Source organism: Megachile rotundata, chromosome 3, assembly GCF_050947335.1.
Source record: "Megachile rotundata isolate GNS110a chromosome 3, iyMegRotu1, whole genome shotgun sequence".
NCBI classification, from domain to species: Eukaryota; Metazoa; Arthropoda; class Insecta; order Hymenoptera; family Megachilidae; genus Megachile; species Megachile rotundata.
In genome coordinates, this window is record NC_134985.1 from 16,489,221 (window position 1) to 16,513,911 (window position 24,691).

The window sequence follows — 24,691 nt, forward strand, 5'->3', positions numbered from 1 at the left end:
AGCCCGCGGCACCCCAGTGGACCCGGCTACCATTCGTTACACTGATATACCGGCATACTGGTACGTTGCCAATAAATTCACCGTGACCACGCCGCTACGTGGAATACGTATTTTCGCGACTTCATTCCTGCCGGCCCGTGAATGCTAACGGTCTCGTGTTACTGCAAGCTAAACGACGCGATAACTGTTCGCCCCTCTTTCTCTGCCGCTTCGACGGTCGAAACGATATGGAAAATGCGCTGTTGATGAACTGTCAACGATCTTGTTGCGTGAAGTACCTTCGAGCACTTTGGTTGATTTGGGGATTCGGGAATGGCGAAGCTGTTTGTTTGATTTGGATATTTGTGGGTGCAGGGATTGGGATGTGGGAATTTGCGGGTGTGGAAATTTGGGAAGGTGAGAATTTGGGGATGTGGGATTTGGGGGATGTGGGAATTTGGAGATGTGGAAATTGGGGGATATAAAAAGGGTGCGCGGAAATTTGGAAATGTGGGAATTTGGGAATGTGGGAATTGGGGGATGTGGGAATTTGGGAATGTGGGAATTGGGGAATGTGGGAATTTGGGAATGTGGAAATTGGGGGATGTGGGAATTGGGGGACATGAAAATTGGGGGATGTCGGAATTTGGGAATATGGGAATTGGGGGATGTTGGAATTGGGGGATATAGGAATTTGGATGCGTAGAAATTTGGAAATGTGGAAATTGGGGGATGTGGGAATTGGGGGACGTGGGAATTTGGGAATGTGGAAATTGGGGGACGTGGGAATTTGGGAAAGTGGGAATTGGGGGATGTGGGAATTGGGGGACGTGGAAATTGGGGATATAGGAATTTGAATGCGTAGAAATTTGGAAATGTGGGAATTTGGGAATGTGGGAATTGGGGGATGTGGAAGTTTGGGGATGTGGGAATTTGAGTGCGTAAAAATTTGGAAATGTAGGAATTGGGGGATGTGGGAATTTGGGAATGTTGCACTAAAAATCACGAAGATCCCACTTAGAGTCCCAAAAAATAATAACTTTGCTCAAATACATTAGACTATTTCATGCACCTAAACTGCAATAAGAGCTGAATTAATAGTAACAATTAAAGAAAGATGAATCAGAAACTCCGAAGAAGCTTTTGAGTTATTAGTTCTCTAATGTGATCTAATCTCGCTCTAGCCTGAATTCGCTCGAACAGCTTGAATCCACTTCGATCTGCGTGGATCAGCGTAGGATGGCTTTCCGAGGAAGCAGGAGGGTTAGAATAGATCCAGCAGGATCGAGCGAGTCTCCAAGTCGAAATGGCTCGGAGCGCATGAAAGCCATCCATTAAACGGTAATCGATGTTGTTTTAACTCAGAGATCGACGAATTTTATAGGTAAACATTCGTGACACAGTTGTAACTCGGGAAACTTTGATTTTAGACCGGCGTTGATTATTCATTCGCGTTCCAAGCTAATCTGGGATTAAATAGATTAACGTGTGATCGTTATCTTCTGCCTTTGCAAAATGTCGAATTCTGAAAGGGTCAGGTATGGATATAGTCGGTATAAATAGGGATTATAGTCATTTGAAAATTTGAATATTGTTGTTTGACGATAATCATTTGATTCTGCTCATTTAATCTAAGATTATAGATGACTATAGTTTGACCACTGTTATGGCTGGAATGTATACAGTCACTCTAGAAGGTGCTTATAGTCACGCTAAGATTCTAATGTAGTTGTTTGATCATAGTTGTTTGACTGCGATCATTTACTCTTATATTATGAATGACTATAGTGTGCTCACTGAGGATGTAGAATTACTATTATTATTTATATTGATGCACGTGCTACAAGCAGATAGTTGCTTCTTAAGTCATTAATAATAATAATAATCGTTCGTTGAGAAGTTTGGAAACATTGTAGTCGTTTGATTTGAAACGATAAGTAACTGTAGTTGTTCATTTTTATGGCAAGAGTGATTATAGTCACTCACTTTGATGTCAAGTACATCAGGAACAACAAGTATGTAAGTAATTGTAATTTACTTTAATACTAGAGGTGACCATAAACTATTTCCTTGAATCTAATGTCGAATACAATCGTTCACTATAAATATAAGAACAAGTTATACTGCCAAGGGTGATTATAGTCACTTGTTATTAGACCAAGAGTGATTATAGTCACTGCTATGATACGAATAGCCATTATAGTCATCTGTTATGAGATCAGAGAGGACAGTAGTCACTTATTATTATACTGAGAGTAGCTATAGTCACTTTCTATGAAACTTCCAAAGACTATAGTCACCGATTATGATACTGGGACTGACAATATTACCTCTCTATGATACTAAACGCAAGTATAGTCACTTGCTATGACACCAATCGCAATAATAGTCATTTCCTAAGACGTTAAATACGAATATAGTCGTCCCTCTTTAAACTAAAAATGATTGTAGTCATCTTCTCAAAGCCTGAAATCAATTATAGTCACTTTGAACACTAATAAGAATGACACAGTTCAGTGAATCCAACCCCGTTGATGATTAAAATAATTACATTTCCCCGAAAAATGTCGAGGAAAAGAACCGATCGATTCATTTGATCCAGTGGTAATTAACTCTGGAATATCTTGATATTCAATTAAACTATCCAAGTCGCCGATAGACTTCGAACGTCGGGTGTTAAATAGCGGAGGTAGTTAGCAGCAGCAACGTTAATTAGCGACTTACCATCAGCATGGATTCCCAGGCCATCCAACGAATTGGCAGCGGAGGTCGACCCTCGACCCGGAAATAGTCAGCCGCGTAGGCGTTTCTTCCGGAGCCCAGATCCGACACTTTCACCGTATAACCACGGCTCACCAAGCAGTTTCTGCAACCAGACCATAAACTCTCTTTTTTTTTTCTTCTCCCTCTATCCCTTTTCTCGTTTTATTACAACAGCTGCCGCAGCAGCATCGCGGGTATTTTTCAACCGCGTCGTGCTGACATTTTTCAGCTGACCCACATTAGCCAACTTTTTTCAATATTCACTACGTCGAAGTTGCGCAAATAAAACAAAACTGTATCCTTTCATTTCTGCGATAGCACGTTTTGTTGTTCCTCTTTTTTTCGTTGCCTCGACAAACCCTATGGGGGCCGAGCCACTGATCCTCCCTTCTTCTACTCGCGACGGAACTTTTATACTACGAGAAAACATGATAGACTTTGCGAGATAATCCGTCTTCGAGAGGATTATTCCCGATCTCTCCCCTATTCTGCCACTCGAACACGTAGACAAATGTATCGCTACGAACGGTACTCAAAGGACTGTTCACGATCTTCTGAGGGGATCAGAACCGATTTGAAGGATATATTTTTCTGACAAATTGTACGAGTATGGAGTGTGTCCCTGTTTTGTCAAGGTATTATCGTTCGTACACCAACTTTGTCCAAGGAAAATATCAAAAGGAAGATAATGCATTATTCACCCTGGATTCTCTAACATTCACTACTATTTTTCAAGCATTTACGATAATCTGCCAAACGTGGTTCTTGACAAAAGTCAGCTTTAGATACACATTTTTATATCAGAACTTTCTTAAATAAAGTATCAAGGCTATGACTTCTTCAAATGGTACTATGTGTTTTCTGGTTTGTAACATTTTTGCTAATGCAACATAACCTCAACATCTGCAACATAACCTACTATAACATAACCTCAACATAATGTATGTCTAGTCAACATAACCAAAGTCAAATTACATGTTAAAAATGACACTAAGTCTGTCAAATTAATAGGCTTATTTAACAAATATTATTTAACAGAAGTATTAAGTATAAAATTTTAACGTAGTCTGTATAAATTTTTTTCATGAAGCTGTCTGATCATCTAACTGATTATCTGATTCATCATCTACTTGATTATATAATTGATCATCTGATTGATCATCTAATTGATTATGTAATCGATCATCTGATCGCTCATCTACTTGATCATCTGATTGATTATATAATTGATCATCTGGTTGATCATCTGATTGATTATATAATTGATTATTTACTTGATCATCTAATTGATTATATAATTGATCATCTGATTGATTATCTAATTGATTATCTACTTGATCATCTAATTGATTATATAATTGATCATCTACTTGATTATCTAATTGATTATCTACTTCATCATCTACTTGATCATCTAATTGATTATACAATTGATCATCTGATTGAACATCTAATTAACTATCTATATTGATTTATCTTCAAAGATAAATCATCTGACTGTTCATCTAGCCAAACAAAATACTGTAACAAAGACAACCAAAAAAGTAATAAAGAACACAGATAAAAATGTAGCTATCAACTTCAGATTTATCACCGGTCAAACGCGAGATAACCAGAGCTTCGGATTACTCGTTTTTCTTCCGCGATTTAAAGCTGCTTTAGTCGAAGGCAATTCTTTGTCCCCGACTCGGTTTGTCGCGTTTCTACGTGTTTTATAGCCTCATTTGACGACGATGCACTCTTTAGAACCGTTTCGAGTGTAAGTCGCTTTTAAGCAGCCCCAGGAAGAAAGCTTTTTCAACGAATGTTGCGGAAGCTCCGAGCTTTGCACTGATTTGCACGTAGAACCGACTGTTTATTGGGCGCGAAAAGCTTTAAGCGCCGGACACCTATTCTTTTATCTTGAAAGCATTTCTCGCTGCTCTGTTTATGCTTTAGGTGTGATTTACCCGGGGAAATATCGAACTTGGATTAATACAAGAATCAGTTGTTCATAAAATTTTATTGCATTTGCAATTTGTAGTTGGAAGTTTGTGTGAGGTTATTTGGGAATGATGGGGGAATATTTATGAGTTAGGTTAGGTTAGAACAAATTTTATTGAATAATTGTTAGGTTATATAAATTTGAGTGGAAGTGATTTTAATTAGATAATTATTGATGTATGTCAATTTTAGAATAATTCATTTTAGACAAAAAATTCTTAGTCTTTCAATCATTAAACCAGAACATATTGCAGAGACAAGTCTATAATATTCATAAATTCATTGTACTCATGATATATGCTTATCTATACATTTATATCGTCCCAGACGTATAAACGATATAAATTATAATATCAAAATTATCGTAATAACAATTGTCCATAAATTTCATCCAACAACGATAAACACAAAATGATTTAAAAATCTCCAACCTTAAATTTGACAAATATCAACTTTTAAATCTGCAATAATTCTCTTAAATCGGTCGCGTTTTGTAGAAATAAGTGAAAAGGTGAAAGTCAAAAGGACAGCAAAAGCGCGAGGCTTTTATTTGCCGAGCACAGCGTTCAAAACTCGTTTCTATAAATCAACGGGCAATTAATTTCAGCCGCGTGCGACCGTTCCGCGTTTATGCGACACCGACGCCTGTGCCTCGGCCCATTGTAATTAAAGTTTATGATTAGAGTTAATAATTCGAACACGTGACCCAGCCATCCCGTGTCCCCACTTGTTAGCTTTTAATGGCTCCGCTACGCCGAGCGTTTTCGTCGAGTTCCCTGCTATCCGACAGTTTCAGATTCAAAAAGCGTTACTATTCGAACACGGTTTCACCCTCCGGAACTTTGTCAGGAAAAGATATTTAATAAGTTAACTAATAGCGACGAAATATGCGACACGGGCGTCCATTATTCTAAACGATCAATCAAAATGGCTGCAACAGCTGCAAGAATACACAGAAAAATTTGAGTCTTCGAATGTTTCAATTCGAGAGAGCGGACAGATTTATTCTTATCGAATTTGGTATTCTGAGCAGCTGTCGGGGAACTGCTCCGGGAAAGTTGCTCGAGTTTATTTTTCGAATCGGGACAAACTACGACAAAATTGCTGTGTTTGCCATTTTGAAATTATTTGAACTAATAATTTTTTTTGAATGTTATTTTGCAAGAGGATGTTAATTACTTTGATTGTCAAAATGAAATGCAACAAAATACAAATATATTCATTTTTTTCTTCTCACTGCTGGTAGCTCTACCATTAAATTTATAACAAGACAGGTCATAACGTTGAAGATAAATTTTTTCAAAGAAGCTATTCAATTTCAGATATTTTACAATTTTGATAAATTTCAAAATTTTCAATGCATATAATTTAGGCTGACCATTTATTTTAAAATTAAAATACCATTTAATAAGAAAAAATATTTGTCCAAAACTAACCTAAAAATGAACTAACGCGAAAGATTGAGGAAAATGAAATAAATGGGGTTTATGGGAAATACAAGGAATCAGAGTGGAAGGATATTAAGGAACGAAGCAATTGAAGCGTTGGAAACTATAGAGTAACGATTTCGTTTCCAAACTGTTTCATTACTCCGTGTCGATCGTTATCGTAAGAGGAAAGTGTGCGACATAACTGAACGCGATAGTTTTGCTTGGAGCACTCGAAGTCGTAGCGGTAACCATAGCTATCGACCGGCTGCACAAACAAAAGTACCAGCAGCTTCCGTGGAACTAACTGTAACACGTCGAAGAGGAAACGCGTTTGTGCAGGGCAAAGAGAGCAACGTCGTCGTCGAACGAGTGACTGATCGGCGAAGTTTCCCTCAAAGTAATCTACGAGGAGCTGTCTGTCGTTACCTTGTGGCGAGATCCCGATGCACGAAGTCCATTTCCTCGAGGTGTTTCATGCCGGATGCTATTTGCGTGGCCATGTAAACCAACGTGCCGAAACTGCAACAGGAAGAACCACACGGTTCCGTTCAGAAACTTTCCACTCACCAAACTACGTGTAGCTTTCATAAAAATTCATTTCCCCTCGCAAAATTTTACTGAAATTTTATGAAAGTTTTAAATTAAATGGGTTTATGATTATTCAGTTTGAAAATATTAATTAATTACTATACTATGTATACATGAAATGGAATTAAAATTGATTAGGGTAAAAGTGGTGCTTTATGTAGTGATGTATATAAGTCTGCAAAGTACTGTGCAAGTTTGAAGTAGAACAAAATGAACAAGATTAAAATTCATTTTAAAAATTTCTATTAATTAACCACTTTAAAAATAAAATCAAATTAAAATAAATTATTGTAAAGACAATATTTTATGTAGTGATGTATATAAGCCTGCAAAGTGCTGCATAAGTTTGAAATTGAACAAAATGAACAAGATTAAAATTCACTAAAAAAATTTTTATTAATAAACTGTTTTTAAAATACTATTAATTAACCACTTTAAAAGTAAAATCAAATTAAAATCGATTATTGCAAGAATAATATTTAATACAGTACTATGTACAATTTTATAAAGTGATGTAAAAATTTAAAATAAAATTGAAAAAGACTAAAATTGACAACTGTGTAAATGCTGCTAATTAACAACTGTAAAAATAGAACCACATTAATTATTGTAAAAATAAAAATTGATATAATACTGTAAACAAAACTATAAAGTGCAGTACAAATTAGAACCAAACAAAAATTAACAAAATTAAAATTGTCTACTATAAAAATAAAACAAAATTAAAATTCACAACTATCCAACTAAAATTCTATTCAGTAAAAATGATAAATAAACCAAAATGAACAAAATAAAAATGATCTACCCTAAAAATGAAATAAAATAAAAAGACCTAACAACTCACCATTCCACAAAGTAATAAAATTTCGTAAAGTACAGTAAAGCACAAAAAGAAAGGAAAATCGAAAGTATCCCATAAGCAACCGTAGTTTACGAATAGCACAGACAAATATACGGAGATATTAGCTCGCAATACCTCAAATGACGACGCTTTAAAGCGAAGAGGAAAACTCGCGGACCATTTGTATCGGTAACAAAAGCTCGACAGATCGAGCGTTTTTGCTCGCGTTCGTTCTGTTCGTGGATTACAAACTTCACGGTTTTTCCTCATTCTCCTTTTTTCTTCCCAACGTTTCTTGTTTGAGACGCGTACGAGAGGAACGTTTTGAGCGGTTCTTTCTTTTTTTTTTTCGAGCTGCACCGACCACTTCTATCGTCGTCATTCTCGGTTATCGTACTGATGAGCTTCTAACCGGGATAATGCACGACCGTCGGCGATTCGTTTAAATAACGCGCGCAAATCTTTTCCTGCTCGCTTTACCGCCAGCGGATTTATCCGTGGAGAGGATTTATTTTCGCGGTCGTATCGGGAGAGGAATCGCTCCAATTTTCGTTCATGATCTTCCACAGATTTTTTTAGGTGATTAAGATAAATGCGACTTTTAAAGAGTTAATATTAGAACTAAGTTGTTCGAAGTATATTCCCAATCCGAAGTGATCGAACATCAAGTTTCATCGAAATTGTTATGCTTTGTTCCCTTGTTAATACAACAAGAAAGTTGGCCAACTTCCCTAACGTGTATTCTCAAGGTACGTAACCCAGAAACCCTTGGTTCTAACTGGAATTTCATTGCTCGATTTTCCGTGTATTATTTCTGAAAGCGGAAAAAAAACTCGCGTACAAAGTGTACTCGAATCAGTTTATAAGCCCTCGGAAGAAAAAAGGAAGGGAAAAATATGGACGAAAGCACTAACAGGAAAGAATGTACGCGATGAAGTAGGTCGTCATTTGGGATGCAAATTTCGTGCAGGCTGTGTAGATCGATATGCTCGGTCGTTTTGCCAACAAAGACAAAGAGCGGACGGTTTCTATATCGGTCGTTTCCGTTGCAAACGGGGTTGATCGTTGTGCGAACGCACAGGAAAAACATGGTACGTCGACAGCTGTCACCAGCACCGATCATCTTCTCTGTCGTTCCACCTCTCATTTTCGCTCGATTTCTCCTGTTTCGAGCACTTTCCACGCGTGACCCGAACGTGATTGGAATTGACGTTTCCACGACGATCAAACCCGAAAAATTGGGTTCATCGCGATCCCGGACGACATCGTTAATCGAAATATCATTTGTCGCGAGTTCGACATCGACAGAAAGAATAATCGTTGTTTCGTTCACGATTGGACCGGTTACAATGCTGACAAAGTATAAAGGCTCGGAAGTCTGCTGACAAATATTAGCTGACGACGCAGTTCGAAGACGCTGATTGCGGGTCATAGAGATATATTTGGGAAATTTGGGGAAATTGAGAAAATTTGGGAAAGTTGTGAAATTTAAGTAATTTGGGAAGTTTAAGAAGTTTGGGAGATTGAAGAAATTTTTGAAATTTAGAATATATAGAAAATTTGGGAAATTTAGGTGAACTGAAAAATTTAGAAAAATTAGGAAATTTGGGGAATTTAAGAAATATAGGAATTTTAGGAAATTCAGCAAATTTAGGAGATATAGGAAAATTGGGAAATTTAGGAAATTTGGGAAATTTGAGAAATTTAAGAAATTTGAGAAACTTGGGAAATTTGGGAAACTTGAGAAATTTGAGAAATTTGTGAAACTTGGGAAATATGGGAAATTTCAGAAATTTGAGGATTTGAACTTTTATAAAAATGGAAATTTGTTATCACGAAAGATAGGAAATTTAAAATTTGAGAAATTATGGATTTGAGAATTTGCAGATCTGAAGAATTTGTATCTAGATCCCCAGATTCTTCTCTCCCCAATACTTAATAAAATAAAAGATTCTTCAAACTTACCACAATCTCATCCCACCATATATCAACCTAAACCTAAAAATACCTTCACCAGCCCTAATTACTACGATCACCTCGATATAATTTTCCTCCTAACAACCAATGCGTTAAATCAACAAAAAGTTTTCGAATACACAGAAAAAGAATAAAGAAAAGACACGAAAGAGTATTTTCACGATTCCGCGAGCGGACCATCATTTCCCATTGTGTCCGATGGCCGGATAAAATGGTTTCCTCTCCGAAACAACTTAAATTACTCGTACCTGAGGGTCTTAGCTGTGTGTACAGTGGATGTTTCCGCGATGTGACTCTGCAGGTATTGATTCAAATCCCCGTACTCGCCGTTTTCCAATACGATGCACATGGGGTCGTCTTCGAGGCTCGCGCCCAGTAGCCGCGCAACATTCCGATCGGCCAGACGTGCTACTCGTTTTGCTTCCTGTTGAAACTCTATCCTGAAAAATACACGCCAGACACTCGGAAGTAATATCTTTATAGTCGACTGACCCACCTATCGGCCGGCTATTCAATACGGACACACGAATATACTGGAAATAATGCGACTCTGTCCGGGAAACGGTTCTGTATCGTACTCTTCGAGTTTCAAGAGGGAACGAAAATAATGGAACGCTCGAAGAGAGATTCGAACTAATGTTACGTGGACTTGGGATGATAAGTGCTATCAGATTATCGTTTTCGGATGTTTAGATTTTTTTGGGGATGTTGGATTTTTTAGGGGATGTTTGGGGGAATTTTTTGGGGATGTGATATTTTTGGATGGAGGTACTTGTCAGTTTGTGGAGATGGGGGATTTAGGTTTATGAATTTACTCAATTTTAAGTTAATAAAGTTTTTAATCTTTAAATTTTCACGTTTTCAGGTTTTCAAGTTTTCAAGTTTTCAAGTTTTCAAGTTTTCAAGTTTTCAAGTTTTCAAGTTTTCAAGTTTTCAAGCTTTCAAGTTTTCAATCTTTCAACTTTTCAATCTTTCAACTTTTCAATCTTTCAATCTTTCAATTTTTCAATCTTTCAATTTTTCAATCTTTCAACTTTTCAATCTTTCAATTTTTCAATCTTTCAATTTTCAATCTTCCAATTTTTCAATTTTTCAATTTTTCAATTTTTCAATTTTTCCATTTTTCAATTTTTCAATTTTTCAATTTTTTCAATTTTTAGTTTTTTAATTTTCCAACTTTCCAACTTTTCAATTTTCAAGTTCTCAAGTTCTAAATTTTTAAATTTTTAATATCCCAAGCAATATAATAATACTCCAGTATCTGACCTACCCCGAAAAATACCATAACCAACTACCCTAAGAAAGTTTTTCCATCTCGAAGTACACACCCCCTAAAAAAGATAACCCTCCATACGTGTTATTCGAAATGGAAATTTGTGTGCTACCAAACACGGTAAATTATGATACGACGTGACGTAAACTTGTTCCCGGATTTTCGTTAATAAATTTCCTTGTTTTGAGAAACTTCGAGGTACAAAGGGTCAGAACGTAAACCGGAAAATGCGTCTCTCCGGGGGACAACACCGAGGAACTTTCGAGAGTGGCTACCAGAGGCAAAGCGAAACTTTCTGACCGGTACCGAGTAAATTATAATTTTGTAAACTTGTAACGGATGCGATTGATTAAAGTTCCGGCGGAATTGGACATCAAAGAAGCTTCGACGCGAAATTTTAATCCGACAAAAACCTGATGCACCAGTTTCACGGTATTATGCTGGATCGTTTGAAAGGTTCGTTCCGTTTGTAATATTCGATCATACGCGTTAATGTCTTCATACATTTCAAATTAACAGATTCATATTGCGCAAGATGAAATTTGAATATTTGCAAAGTTCTGTCAATATAAATATACGAAATGACAAATTTACGGATGCAAATGTATTTTCGGACAAACAATTTCAGGAGGAAATTGTTAAAAATAACGCGTTTTTCGTCATTTCGGTGAAATGAGTTTGCGACTGAAGATTTCAATTTATTTGGAGTTTTTGTGGATTCAGATTTTTATGACAGTTTGACCTCTCATTGGAAAAATGGAGAAATATTTTTTTAATAAGGAACTGTTTCGTATTGCATATTTATATTTTCTGTTTTGGCAAATAATTCTTAAGATGTCGAGGGGGTTGCAACTGTCAGAGGTGGTTTTTATACTTTCAATAATAATATGTTTCAGAAAATGTGCATTTGTTGAAGTTTAATTAGTGGAGTGAAGAATTAGCTTGTCATACTTGGTTCAAAATGTATATATATAAATGCACAACACATATGTATTGAAATGAATATGTGTAGTAATCTATTCATGACGAACAAGTTACACAATGAGAGAAGTATTTAAAGTTGTTCAAAAATTCTACAGAATCAAATGAAGTGTAAAATTGTGAAGTAAAATAAAGGAATAGAAATAAAGGAGAAACAAGAGGGTGATAATAAGTGATTTAGATAAAACGTCGATCATGTATAGTTTAAACACTTTCTCTGCATTATAGCGTCGCGGCTACTTAATACACGAAGCGTGTCATTATATTCGAAATCACTTTGTGCCGCGTGTTATCGAATTATCGGGTGAACACGCCGCTCTAAATATAATCGATCGAGATAATTTTCTATCGATGCCCTATACTTCCATTATCCCTTCCACTTGGCGAACCCCTTCTCTCCCACGCCCGTTCCATTAACCGGATGGATAATAAATGAATCAGAGTAGCACTCTATAATCGGCTAGGATAATTTTCCACCAGTTATCCTATATTTCCCGTATTTTCACTCACCGTGAAATATCGAACGCTTAATAGTTTCGGCCACTGAATTCACCGACTTAAACGAGTCGCCCAATAACCGTGTTGCTCGATTCATTTTCCATTTGGCAAATTTAATTACCGTCCAACGTTTTATCGGTTCCCGATTTCACGCCACGTTGCTGTGTTGTTTCGCGAACGCAGGACATTCGAAGGAATTAGCACGATACGTTACGTTTGGAATTAAAAATCTTTATTGTTCGTCCTTCAATTGTGAACGGATCGTTTCTGTTTATTTCTGCTGATTTTCACGATTGCGAAGGTATCGATTGAAAGCTCGAATGTTTGAATCGTTGAAGTTTTTATGACTTTTGTTTTGTGAAGGGAGAAGTTAAAATAGGTATTCATTTTCGGCGTTATTGGTTATTTTATTTTAATCGGTTGTTTTATTGACTTGGCTCGCAGTTTGAGGTCTTGGAAGTTGTATATTTCTACATTGGGAAGTTTAGCTACTAAATTGTGTGAATTCACGCTGACGCACACTAACGCACACTAACACACGCTAACGCACACTAACTCGCGCTAAAACGTACGAAATCACCCGAAGTTTGTAATTTCCCAAATCTCTAAATTAAATCCCCAAGCTTCTACATTTCTAAAGTATAAACTACCTAACATTTTAACATTAAATTTCAGTAAAAGGCCGTCAACTTCCGTCTACTCAAATCTGAGTAAATTTCTAAGTATGAAAACTTGAAATTCTGAAAATTCTACACCTCCTAACCGACTTCATCACGAACCCAATTAATCCTGTAGCCAATGTAACCTCCATGTAACCAATAATAATCTAAACGATGCCTCATTACCTTCACATACAACAATGGTTTTAAATATCCATTAAAGAGAAAAAGAAGATGATATCCTTACCTAAGCGCATCGGAGGATCCAGGTCTCAAGGATTTAACGATCACGAGGTCGCTGGTGGTGTTCCGGAAAACTTCGTCGTAACCTGGAAACCTGTCGATCTCACAAATGTGAACGTCGCCGAAGTATCCGCAACCGAGGTTTTCAACGATGTTCAGTTTCTCCCTGGGGAAGTCTAAGATGCACTCGGGCACCTCGTCCTCCTCCTCCGTGAGCATATCCTCCGGACTGTAGCTTGTCATGCTGCTGGAGGCTTTCGCGCTCATTGGCGGTGGCGTGCTCGGCGTAGGGGATGGCGGCAACGGTGGCAAAGAATTCTGTAATAAAAACCGGGACGCTCGAGGAAAAACAGGATGAAGCTGCTTAGCAAGGAATATTCCAGAGAGAATGTCTTGAAATTTTCCTTGTTAGGCATTCTTTCATCTTACATAAAGATTACCCTCTGTTCACCTGCGTTCTTCTCTTTTTATACAACCCACTTTTCCAATTAGCTTTCTTACTCTTAGAGGTCTTATGGAGCATGACGCACTTATGATTTATATTCTGCGTTCATAAATTGTAATTTATAACATTCATGGTTCAACAATTAAATTTTCGAAATGTACACTCAGATATTCAAAATAAAACAGATAAGTATATGAAGAGTAAAACTTGTATATTTATAAATTTTTTACTTTGATCAAAATTAATGTATATTTCAAGAGGAGTACTTTGACAAATATAATTTATTATAAAAATATAAAAATTGATAATTTGATAAGTTTGTCATTTATCTGTCATAGTTAAAAATAAAATATTCTAGATATAAGATTATTTATATTTTCAGAATACAATATGACATGATAGGGTTTATAATCTTTGATGACGTATACGTCCCTCAAAGTGAAAGGATTAGCAAATTTGCAAGTTTCTTTCATCGAAATTAAGAGCTCCGTACAGAGAACTATTAGCATGATAAAACGCCGCGGAACTTTGAAACGTATCTCACGATACATCCAGCATAATTTATGGAAAATATTCATCAGCAAGGAGTAATCAATAACCACGCCCTTTGTACTATCCTTAATCTGCGTATCCGGGTATAAGACGTTTCCTGGAACGTCTCGCATTAGTCATGATCGATAGTACCTCGTTCCCTTATTTTCCATCCATTAAACCTCATTATTCTCCGTGTTAAGTCTCTTAAAGTAGTCAATTCTGACCAAACACAAATAACTATTTTGTCACATAGAGATTCGTTAGGAAATTTTTTTGTGTGGTGATTTTGAGAATGAGGATAATTTAAATGAGGAAATTTATGAGTTATCTGTCGAATCCCTACGGACCGAATATTCACGCGACTAATATTCACGCATCGAATTTCTGCGCATCGAGCATCCACACGTCGAATTTCTGCGCATCGAGCATCCACGCGTCGAATAACCACGCACCGAATTTCCACGCGTCGAATTTCTGCGCATCGAGTATCCACGCGTCGAATAACCACGCACCGAATTTCCACGCGTCGAATACCCACGCGTCGAATTTCTGCGCATCGAGTATCCACGCGTCGAATTTCTGCGCATCGAGTACCCACGCATCGAATTTCCACGCGTCGAATTTTTGCGCATTGAGTAGCCACGCGCCGAATTTCTGCGCATCGAGTACTCACGCGTCGAATAGCCACGCATTGAATTACTGCGCATCGAGTATCCACGCACCAAATTTCCACGCGTCGAATTTCTATGCATGGAGTACTTACGCGCCGAATTACTGTGCATCGATTATCCACGCGTCGAATACCCACGCGTCAAATTTCTACGCGCAAAGGTCTCACGCGTCGAATACTTATTCCCCGAATTTCTACGCGTCGAGTACCCACGCGTGGATTATCCATGCGTCGCGTAACCACGTGCCATAGCTCCACGCGCCGTATATCCACGCACCATACCTCCATGCGCCCTATCCCCACGCGCCATATCTCCACACTCCGTACCTCCACTTGTCCTACCTCCACGCGACAAAAATCCTCCTCCTTCCCTACACAACCAATTACAAATACTTTTCCCTCCCCCAAACCCATCGTATCCATTTCACTCTAACAAAACTCCGCCGTGTACCGCAATATCCCATCCCCAGTATACCCAATTACAATAATCGCAAGTTAAAAGCCCCCAAAGTCACGAACCAGCGTTTGACACAGTTTTAAAGTCAAAGTGGTCGGCGTTAACATGTTCCTTCGAAGGACTAATCGTCATGGATCGCATGTCTGGTGTACATTTTTGATACTCACCTTACAGATCTCGGTGCTGGCGTAATACTTTTCCGGCGGTGGCGGTATGGGCGGTGGATTTGATGGATATTCTTGAACCGGTGGAATCGGTCTGGTGAGATTGATCGCTGTGTTCAGCAGCAACGGAATAACCGGCTGCACCTCGGTGATCCCTGCACGTCCGAAAGAAGAGAAAACGAGAATTTTGACGAAGTTAGAAAGACACGATGGCCAGTTCGCACGAGACAAATTATTGGGTGAAGTTACCCTAGGGCGTTGCATGTTCTTTGCAACTTTCGAACGACTGCTTTGTTCCTTTCTGATTTCTATTACTGAAGTAGGTTCTATTAGGAACTCGAGTCGACTTCTGTGCTTTCTTGCCTATTTTCTAGGGTGGAATTTTAGTACTGGGTTTATGTTCCACTTTAAATTCACTTATAGTAATTATTTTAAAATATTAGGCGAAAGCAAAGTATTCGAATGCAGTGATGCTTTAATGAGTTTATTTGTGACTGACTTGAAATTTAGAAACCCTGTCACTTTTCGAATTATGAAGACAATTATGAACAAATTATGAACACAATTACTGAATGTCGATCAGTTGATCATGCGATAAGCTGTATAAAAGAGATTTCTGTACGACGAACGTCTACGGTAAAAGAGTAATTTGTAACAGAAGCTAGTCGCGAAATACTTTTGTGCATCGAGGAACGTTTCGTGGCAAATGCGAGGAAACGAAATAACTCGTCAACTATTCGAGCAACGTGGACGAATGGAAGCATGTTTCGTTGGGGAAGTTGTCTGAATTTTTTCGGACTCGCGAACCTTTCTGTCAGAAATAATAGTCACGAAACCGTGGCTGGTCTTTTTCTGTCTTTTCCACGGGAAACACTCGAATACGAAAGCCACGAAATTTTAGATTCAACGAGACAGATTAGAGATATATTGTAGCTCGTCGAGACACGAGAGCGCGATAAATTACGCGATTCTTTATGATTTCCCGGTGTAAGTATCGGCTTGAACTCTATAATAAACCGTCGATGATTAGGCTGTAATTTAATTCGTGGCCTGTATGCTTCGATATCACGGTAGGTGTTGCATTTATCGTCACGATCATTGCTCATAGTCCACCGCGATTTGATGTAATTTTAATTGAACGCTAACTGGATATTACACTCGCAACGTGAAACTGCTCATTTCGAATTATCGCGCCGTTTAATTACGCTAATGTGTACCGGGAAAAATCTGATACCTGCTGATATAAAAATATGGTAGCATTATCGGAATGAAAATTTGTACATAATAAAGATTTAATCGGGGTACAATAAAAATTACCACCTGGTTTTAATGTAATTTCAGTGATTCTAGATTAAAATAAATTATAGTTTGCGTTATTGTTCAAAGCATAATTTGTAAAAAAATGTCATGTACCTAACCTAAAAATTATCAAAAATTATTTTCATGTAACCAATCGAACAGTCTTAATATTTAATTGAATTGTCTTAATTTTTTGAAACATAAATGATAAAAAATTGCATATTCATTAATGAATACACTGATCAGTCAACTGATACTTGTTTCGTTTTGATGAGGAAGCAGCCATTTTGTGTTGAGAATATCGACTCAGCCATAGTGCAGGCATTTTATTTAAACGTCAAGCTTTAAGTTAATATATTATAAGTGCTATGTTATGATTCACATCTTTGTTAAAAAAAAAAGAAACTAAGATTTCACCCAACTTTCTAGAATTCACCCCTTGACTTCTAAAACTCATTAAAATTTAACTTCCTTAAATCTAAATCTAAAATGTATCCCATTAACAATTTACAATTTACAATTCACAAACGAATTGCAGTTCTGTTAAACAATGCACAGGAAAATGAAACCATCATCCCCTAAACATAAACGAAATAGTTGGAGCGTTAAGGAAGTCCTCGATTGCACCGAAAATTTCGAATTCAAAGCGTGAAATCTTGCGTAACTAATTGATAATTCCAGAAAGTCCCGAGGGATTAATTATTTAAAGTAACGTTACGTCTTATTGAATTTAATTCGAGGTAAACGGCGCATGCACATGCGAAGTTCGAAGGGCTTAAGCGTTTACACTTAATGTCGCTACCAACCACTGTAATCCGTGATAGTTTTGTGTAGTTGCGGTGTCGTCGTGGCGTAGGTGGCGGGGTGGTACTGCGCCGGAAGTGGAGGGCAAATTGGTCCCTTGTCCTCGCCCTCCTCTTGCACGGAGACCTGCGGCCGAATATTGAACGTTCTCGTTAATGAGGCTGACATTTATGCATACACCGGGCTTGTGTATCGAACGGCAAAAGCGATACGCCACCCCCACCCCACGAAACTTTCTGTCACTTCCGTGCACAAACATTTCTGTCCCAATTCGCGGATAACCTTCCGAACGTTTGTAATGTTTTAAGTCACGTTTGTATCTGCTGTGTGAAGATGTTAATAGGAGTAGCTTATAGGAATGGAAAGTTAGGTTATAGTTAACTTTCAGTATTTTGTGAGTTTGGAAACTCCTTAGATTTACAGAATAATAATTTACAAATTTTCTAATTTTCTAATTTCCTAATTTTCTAATTTTCTAATTTCCTAATTTTCTAATTTTCTAATTTTCTAATTTTCTAATTTTCTAATTTTCTAATTTTCTAATTTTCTAATTTTCTAATTTTCTAATTTTCTAATTTTCTAATTTTCTAATTTTCTAATTTTCTAATTTTCTAATTTTCTAATTTTCTAATTTTCTAATTTTCTAATTTTCTAATTTTCTAATTTTCTAATTTTCTAATTTTCTAATGTTCTAATTTTCTAATTTTCTAATTTTCTAATTTTCTAATTTTCTAATTTTCTAATTTCCCAATTTCCCAATTTCCCAATTTTTCAAATTTCCCAAGTTTTCCAAATTTATCAAATTTCCCAAGATTCTTAAATTTCCCAAATGTCACACGTTTCTTACGTTTCCTAAATTTTCCAGATTTCGCAAGCTTCCTAAATTTCCTAAGTATTCCAAATTTCCCAAGTTTCCTACGTTTCCCAAATATTCCAGCTTTCCCAAGCCCAAATTTTCCAAGATTCCCATGTTTCGAGTTGTCATATCCCAAATTTTCCAAAGTTTCAAATCCCCAAACTTCAACCAAGCTTCTAAATTCCCAGATTCAAAAATTTCTTCATCTTGAAATTTGCAAATATTTAAACACCCAAAATTCCGACCCTGAACTACTTCAAAAAATTGCCCTACTGAGTTACAGTGTTCAAGCGCTATCCATCATGAACACCCGGTCAAAATTAACCGCACACCCATAGTAACTGCTCCTTTCTGACACGATAAAGGATCGAAACGCGTGTCCCGTCGACGAGATTCATCCTGTAATCCACGAAGAACAGCCCCGACACAGCGGGAGCCCGATCGAGTCATAAACGCGAAAGAGGCAACGATGTCGCTTTGAATGCCCTGCCATAAGGGCGGGCAGGAGACGCGACAGGACTATAGATACAGGCCCTAATGGTGAGAGGAGAAGCGTTAGATGGGATGCTTAGATGACAGGAAGACGAGCAACGGTACCAGAAACGACGCCGATCAAAGAAAGCGAGAAGAGCTTCGGCGAAAAAGACGGTGGCGAAAAAGGCAGAAAAGAGGACGAAAGAACGAGCTGGGAAAAGAGATTCGTGCAAAGAGATTTCAGCTGAATCCCGATGGCTAAGTGGTTATCTTATCTTAACGGTGCCACCGTCTCGCCAGCTCTGCCACCCTAACGCTTCCTAAACGGAAATTAACACCCCCTACCCCTTATGGTAGCCCACCTTCAACGGGAGACCGTCTGTGACATTCGCGCCGAGGGCAACGCAAAAATCAATGGATATTATTATATCGCGAGGTACAGCCTCCGTTAGAGCCCTCGACATGATCCCTCTTATCGAAAGGGTGAAATGCTAGTGACGAAAGGTTGTTTGTTAACAGATGGAAACGTTCATTTCCGGAGGTGTAGATCTGGTGGTGGACGCATTTGGAGATTGTAAGGGTATGTTAGAGGAGTAGTTATTGTGTAAGTATATTTTTATTATAGGACCGGAATATTTTGATGTTGGTATGTGGATATTGGTAGTTTGGGTTTTTTTTTATTTGGCGGATATTTTAGTGCAGGTGTGTGGTTGTTATCAAGGTTCAAATTATTGCAACTTTAAATTTTCAAGTTTTATGTTTGTTGAATATCAAGATTTCTGTAATCTTAATTTTCAGAATTTTCAAATCGACAGTCTTCTAATTAGCTTTTTTAAGTTGCTAATTTTTCTAAATTTAATATACTGCCAGAAATTTTCACAATTTTCCTGATTTTGATAATTTACCTAATTTCCCCAATTTTCCAATTTTCCAATTCTCCGATTTTCCAATTTTCCTCCTTTTCCTAAACTTCCCAAAGTTCCTAAATTTCGCAAATTTTCCAATTTTTCTAATTTTCCTATATTTCCCATGTTTCCAAGGTTTCCAATATTTTCCAAATTTCCTCATTTCCTCAAATTTCCCAATTTTACTAAATTTCCTAAATTTTTCAAATTTCCTATATTTCCTAAATTTCCTAAATTTCCTTAATTTCCCAAATTTCTCAAATTTCCCAAATTTCTCAAATTTCCCAAATTTCTGTCACTTCACCAAATTTCATAAATTTCATAAATTTCTTAAATCTCCCGAATTTCTCAAATTACCTACATTTCAAAACCCCCAGATTAACATATCCCCAAACACCCAAATTTCTAAATGCTCACCGCTCTAAAATTACCAAAACTTACAAAATTTCTAAAATATTCAAACTAGCAAATATAAATTCCCAAAATTACTAAATTTCTAAACTGAACCTCTCACGAATGCTCAGAACAATTCTGCACCCCTTTTACTCGACTACGAAGAAGTAGTTTCTATTCATTTTTTCCTCTGCCACTTCGTGTCCTTATTTACATACCTATCCTGAAAAGCTTGATCGATCAATTGGTCGATGCAATAATTACCTCGAAACCATCCGTGTCTACCGACCAAACGGGATAAATAACGCGAGGGTAATTCCTCGGCGTATAAGCGTGAACAAAAGGGGCTGAAGAATCGCGAGGCGCGATGCTCGATGAAATCCCAGACGCACCGAGCTGAAGTATTCCAGGAACAAAACGATCTTCCATTAATTAACGGCGAAGTGCTTTTTGCCATTTTCATTACCGTGGCTACGCTTTTGTCCTCTTTGCCGTTCAACCTGTCGGATATTTGCACATTTCCCGCCTTCTCTTGACACTCGCCCGTTACCCGGTATCGTTTGCTCCGTCGTTCCCGTTTTTTCTGCTTTTTTTTTCTCCTTCGCCGAACAAGTTTCCATGGACGCAATCGAATTCCACACGCTCGATATCCTGCGTGTCTCTCGATCGCGGTATCATCGTTTAATTTCATGCCGGTGATCGTACAATAAACCACGCGTTTCGTCGCGTTCGCGGGTTCGATAACGTTAATTTCACTTGAAGATCGACGAAAATTACGGTTGATGGCACGTATAATCTCCTCTATCTCGTTTATCCTTCGTGCGGGTTTCGAGTGAATTTTGTCGAGATTCGCAATTCGATCTCTCGTTCCTCGTAATCGCGAAAATTGCAAACGTTATCGGATCGGATAATCACATTAGATATCATTTGCCTTTTTTTCTTGCGCACCAGTTATTTCACCGGATGATCTTGGACGGAGAGAGATCGTTTAATATAAAGTCCGACGACGGGGAATCTATTAAAATAAACGGGGGTTTTACGTGTCCTATAAAATGTGGAGTCACGTGCATTTTAAAACAGATTTCATTGCGTGCAATCGCGGCTAGCGAAATTATCGGACGTATAAATTCCCAGCTCTCAAATCGTCGTCGAAATTATTGCAGTTTCGCTGCACTTTTGATATGTGCACTATTAAATTCTGAATTAATTTGCAAATTTTTATATTCTTCCATTTCAATCACTTTTTAAATTCTTCACTTTACAATTTCTCAAAGTTAAATTAAATCAAAGCAAAATTCTATAATTCTAAATCCGAATACAGATCCAAATTAACAAATTTCTAAATCATCTTACATTGCTTCGCAATTCATTCAACTCTAATTCTAATATTTATAATCTCAAATATTTTCATTCGGAAAATGACAGCTATTCTTGCATTGTCTAACGCCTTACAATAAAGAAGTATATCTTCAAAAATTTTACAGTATCCTGACACGCCTAATCGTTAGACCATGATCGCATTTTTGTTCGGACAGAAGAGAGGGGCGCAACGAGGGTTCGAATTAGAGAGGGTGGCAAAGAGAGAAAGGGAGGCGTTCAAAAGTGAGGTAATGCGATTACCGACTTTAGCCGTGGGGCTCGTCGCGATACCAGGGGCGGCTGTGCGAAAACAGATTATTTTAATTTAAAGCAACAAACTCTCTCTGATTCTCGTATACTGTAATCCTGCCCGCAAATTTGACGTACGCGTGTATCCGCATTGTCACGACCGGTAGTTTCCGGATTAACCATTATAGCACAACGGGGCCAAACGTTGCAGCGTCTTCCTGATGAAAAACAAACAGACGGTTTTCCGGTTCGCGTCACACCATTTTCTTTCCTCTCGTTCTTCAACATTTTTCTTACCGATGCTTTCGCCGACGAGATTTCTCCCGGGTATCAAAATATTTCTTACGTTGATGAGAAATTCGATTAATTCGCCATTTTTACTGTCATGTTTATTTATGGATGTAGGATTTAGAATAGTTTAGTTTAAATTCTTTAATAGACTATTAGAGAATGGTCATATTTGTTATATTTGTATGTGTGTACACATATTGTACGGTTATAAATTGTATTTACATTTAGACCTTGATAGGTGATTGCATAGAAATAATTTTCTGTCACAAACTATAATTTTGTTAACAAATATGAAGCTACTTTTCGTAAAATATAATTTGAAAAATTATGTAGAAATTTGTATTTACCATTCTGTGATACGAGCCTCCTATTACGTATTAATATTTACCCTAATTTTAACCAATTAAATTAATATCTAAAAATGAAACTAATATAATAGAAATTACTGAAAGTATCAAAGTCCGAAAATATTCCACATAATTGCCCCTTTTTCCGCGCAAAAAATAGCGAATTTTTTGATGGACGTGAATTTTCTCCCCATTCAGCCATCACTTGCACGCGAAAAGGGATTACCTGTTCGACGATGGATCACTATAGAAAGAATTTAATTATACCGTCAATATCGTACACATTTTCATATTTTTTTTTCTGCCCTCGTTCAAACGTGCCTCCACGATCAATTTTTCCAATATTTCATTAAGGAGAAAATGCGAGCGAGCGATTCGTCAACCGGGCGAGTATTTTTTTTTCGGACTGGCAGTTTTCGTGACAGGATAACGCGGAAGGAAATAATTCGCCGTCGTTCGACGGGTGACTCTTGTTAAGCACCGTTGTCCACGTGCATCGCATATTTTTCAGGAACAAAGTAACGAACTGCGAAACAACCGGTCGCCATTGTGTTACTCGGACCAGGTTAATACGGCTGCGAGCACGTGAAACAAGTCTGTATTGTTTCTGTTGGATAACTGAACCGTTCTTCGGAGAAGAAACGACGGGAATAAAGCTCTCGTAGGAAAAACGTTTCCCCGATGAAATACGGAAATTCCCGTACGAGAAAATCGGTTGACCATCTCCATTCAGCGATTCCCGATTGCGACGGAGATAACGTCAACGCAGATAACGATCACTTTTTTCCTTCCGCCATATATCATACGGATTTATAGGAAACGTTGATTCGACGGTCTCCGCTGTATTTTACATCCAGTGGCTAATTTAATAATATTGCGTAGAAATATTTCAAAGCAACAGCCGCAAAAAAAATACTGTACGGTTCTCGTTAAACAATATATCATTGGGAATTTCTGGCATTGTTTTCAAAACCAACGGGTCGAGCCGAGAGCTTATAAATATTTCATCGTCTCTACCCAAACTGGATCGGGCTGAACCATGAAATATCAACTACAAATTTTCGCTTTCTCTTCTTTTTTCGGCGAAAATTTCAGGGAACCTGTCGAGCATTTTGTAACTAATAGTTATCGATGCCTTTTAATATTCTTGCTGACAGATAATGGACGTTTATAGCTACGCATATTTAAATTACGATTACATACTGTGTAGTGTATGTATAAAACGATGTCATGTAGCATAGTTTTTAAACTTAAATTTTTTAAAAGAATCACTAAAGTAAATTCAGACGAAATTTTTGTTAAACAAGTTTGATTTTATGAAATTAAAAACTGTTTTTAAATTATCATTTTTTACAAACTTCATGTATGAACACATCAAACTTAGATTTTTTTAAATGAATTATTAAAATAAATGCAAGACGAAATTTTTGTCAGGCAAGTTTGATTTTATGAAATTAAAAACTGTTTTTAAATTATCATTTTTTACAAACTTCATGTATGAACACATCAAACTTAGATTTTTTTAAATGAATTATTAAAATAAATGCAGACGAAATTTTTGTCAGGCAAGTTTGATTCTATGAAATTGAAAACTGTTTTTAAATTATCATTTTTTACAAACTTCATGTATGAACACATCAAACTTAGATTTTTTTAAATGAATTATTAAAATAAACGCAGACGAAATTTTTGTGAGGCAAGTTTGATTCTATGAAATTACAAACTACTTTTAACTTATCATTTTTCCAAACTTCATACGTAAAAGTTGTGAACACATCTTCTTTATAAATTATTCTAAATTCTATTCAAGAAGAGATTGTTTCTCTCAGACGTGTCCATTTTGTCTTACCAGCGCCGCCATCTTGTTTCACCGTCTGAGACAAGATGGCGGCACTGGTAAGACCATCTACTCTCATCTCCAGAGTTTTACTTTATGTAGAATATAAAATAAGTAAAGGTACTAAACTTGCTATAGAAACAGACATTAAATTTAATATAAAATAAGCAAACTTATTAAGCCTAAAGACATTTAATAAACTAAATTTACTAAACTTACTATAAAACAGACATTTAATTCAGGCACTTATGGCCGCAGAAACAATTCTCTGTTTATTACAAATAATTAAAGTGACCTTATCAGTCACCATTAAAGTGACCTGTCACTGCAGTTCATGTATTAGATTAATTGTACGTAATAAGTATTTGAGAATATTTGTCTGAGTATACTTT

At 37.1% G+C, this 24,691-nt stretch overlaps 1 protein-coding gene across 7 annotated transcripts in view; it reads right to left on the reverse strand.

Moving 5' to 3' along the window:
* The window catches only part of Ddr (discoidin domain-containing receptor 2), a 277,582-nt gene that overhangs the window by 18,740 nt on the left and 234,151 nt on the right, over positions 1–24,691 (reverse strand). For all 7 annotated transcript variants that reach the window (XR_013037762.1, XM_076530266.1, XM_076530265.1 and 4 more), the window contains 6 exons: positions 17,591–17,714; positions 15,489–15,640; positions 13,220–13,533; positions 9,810–10,001; positions 6,582–6,674; positions 2,704–2,845 (listed from right to left, as the gene is read on the reverse strand). Coding sequence is in view for 6 of the 7 variants with exons in the window: in XM_076530266.1 (XP_076386381.1) it covers positions 2,704–2,845; positions 6,582–6,674; positions 9,810–10,001; positions 13,220–13,533; positions 15,489–15,640; positions 17,591–17,714 (1,017 nt within the window). In the remaining variant the exon portion in view is untranslated. The remainder of the gene's footprint in view (positions 1–2,703; positions 2,846–6,581; positions 6,675–9,809; positions 10,002–13,219; positions 13,534–15,488; positions 15,641–17,590; positions 17,715–24,691) is intronic.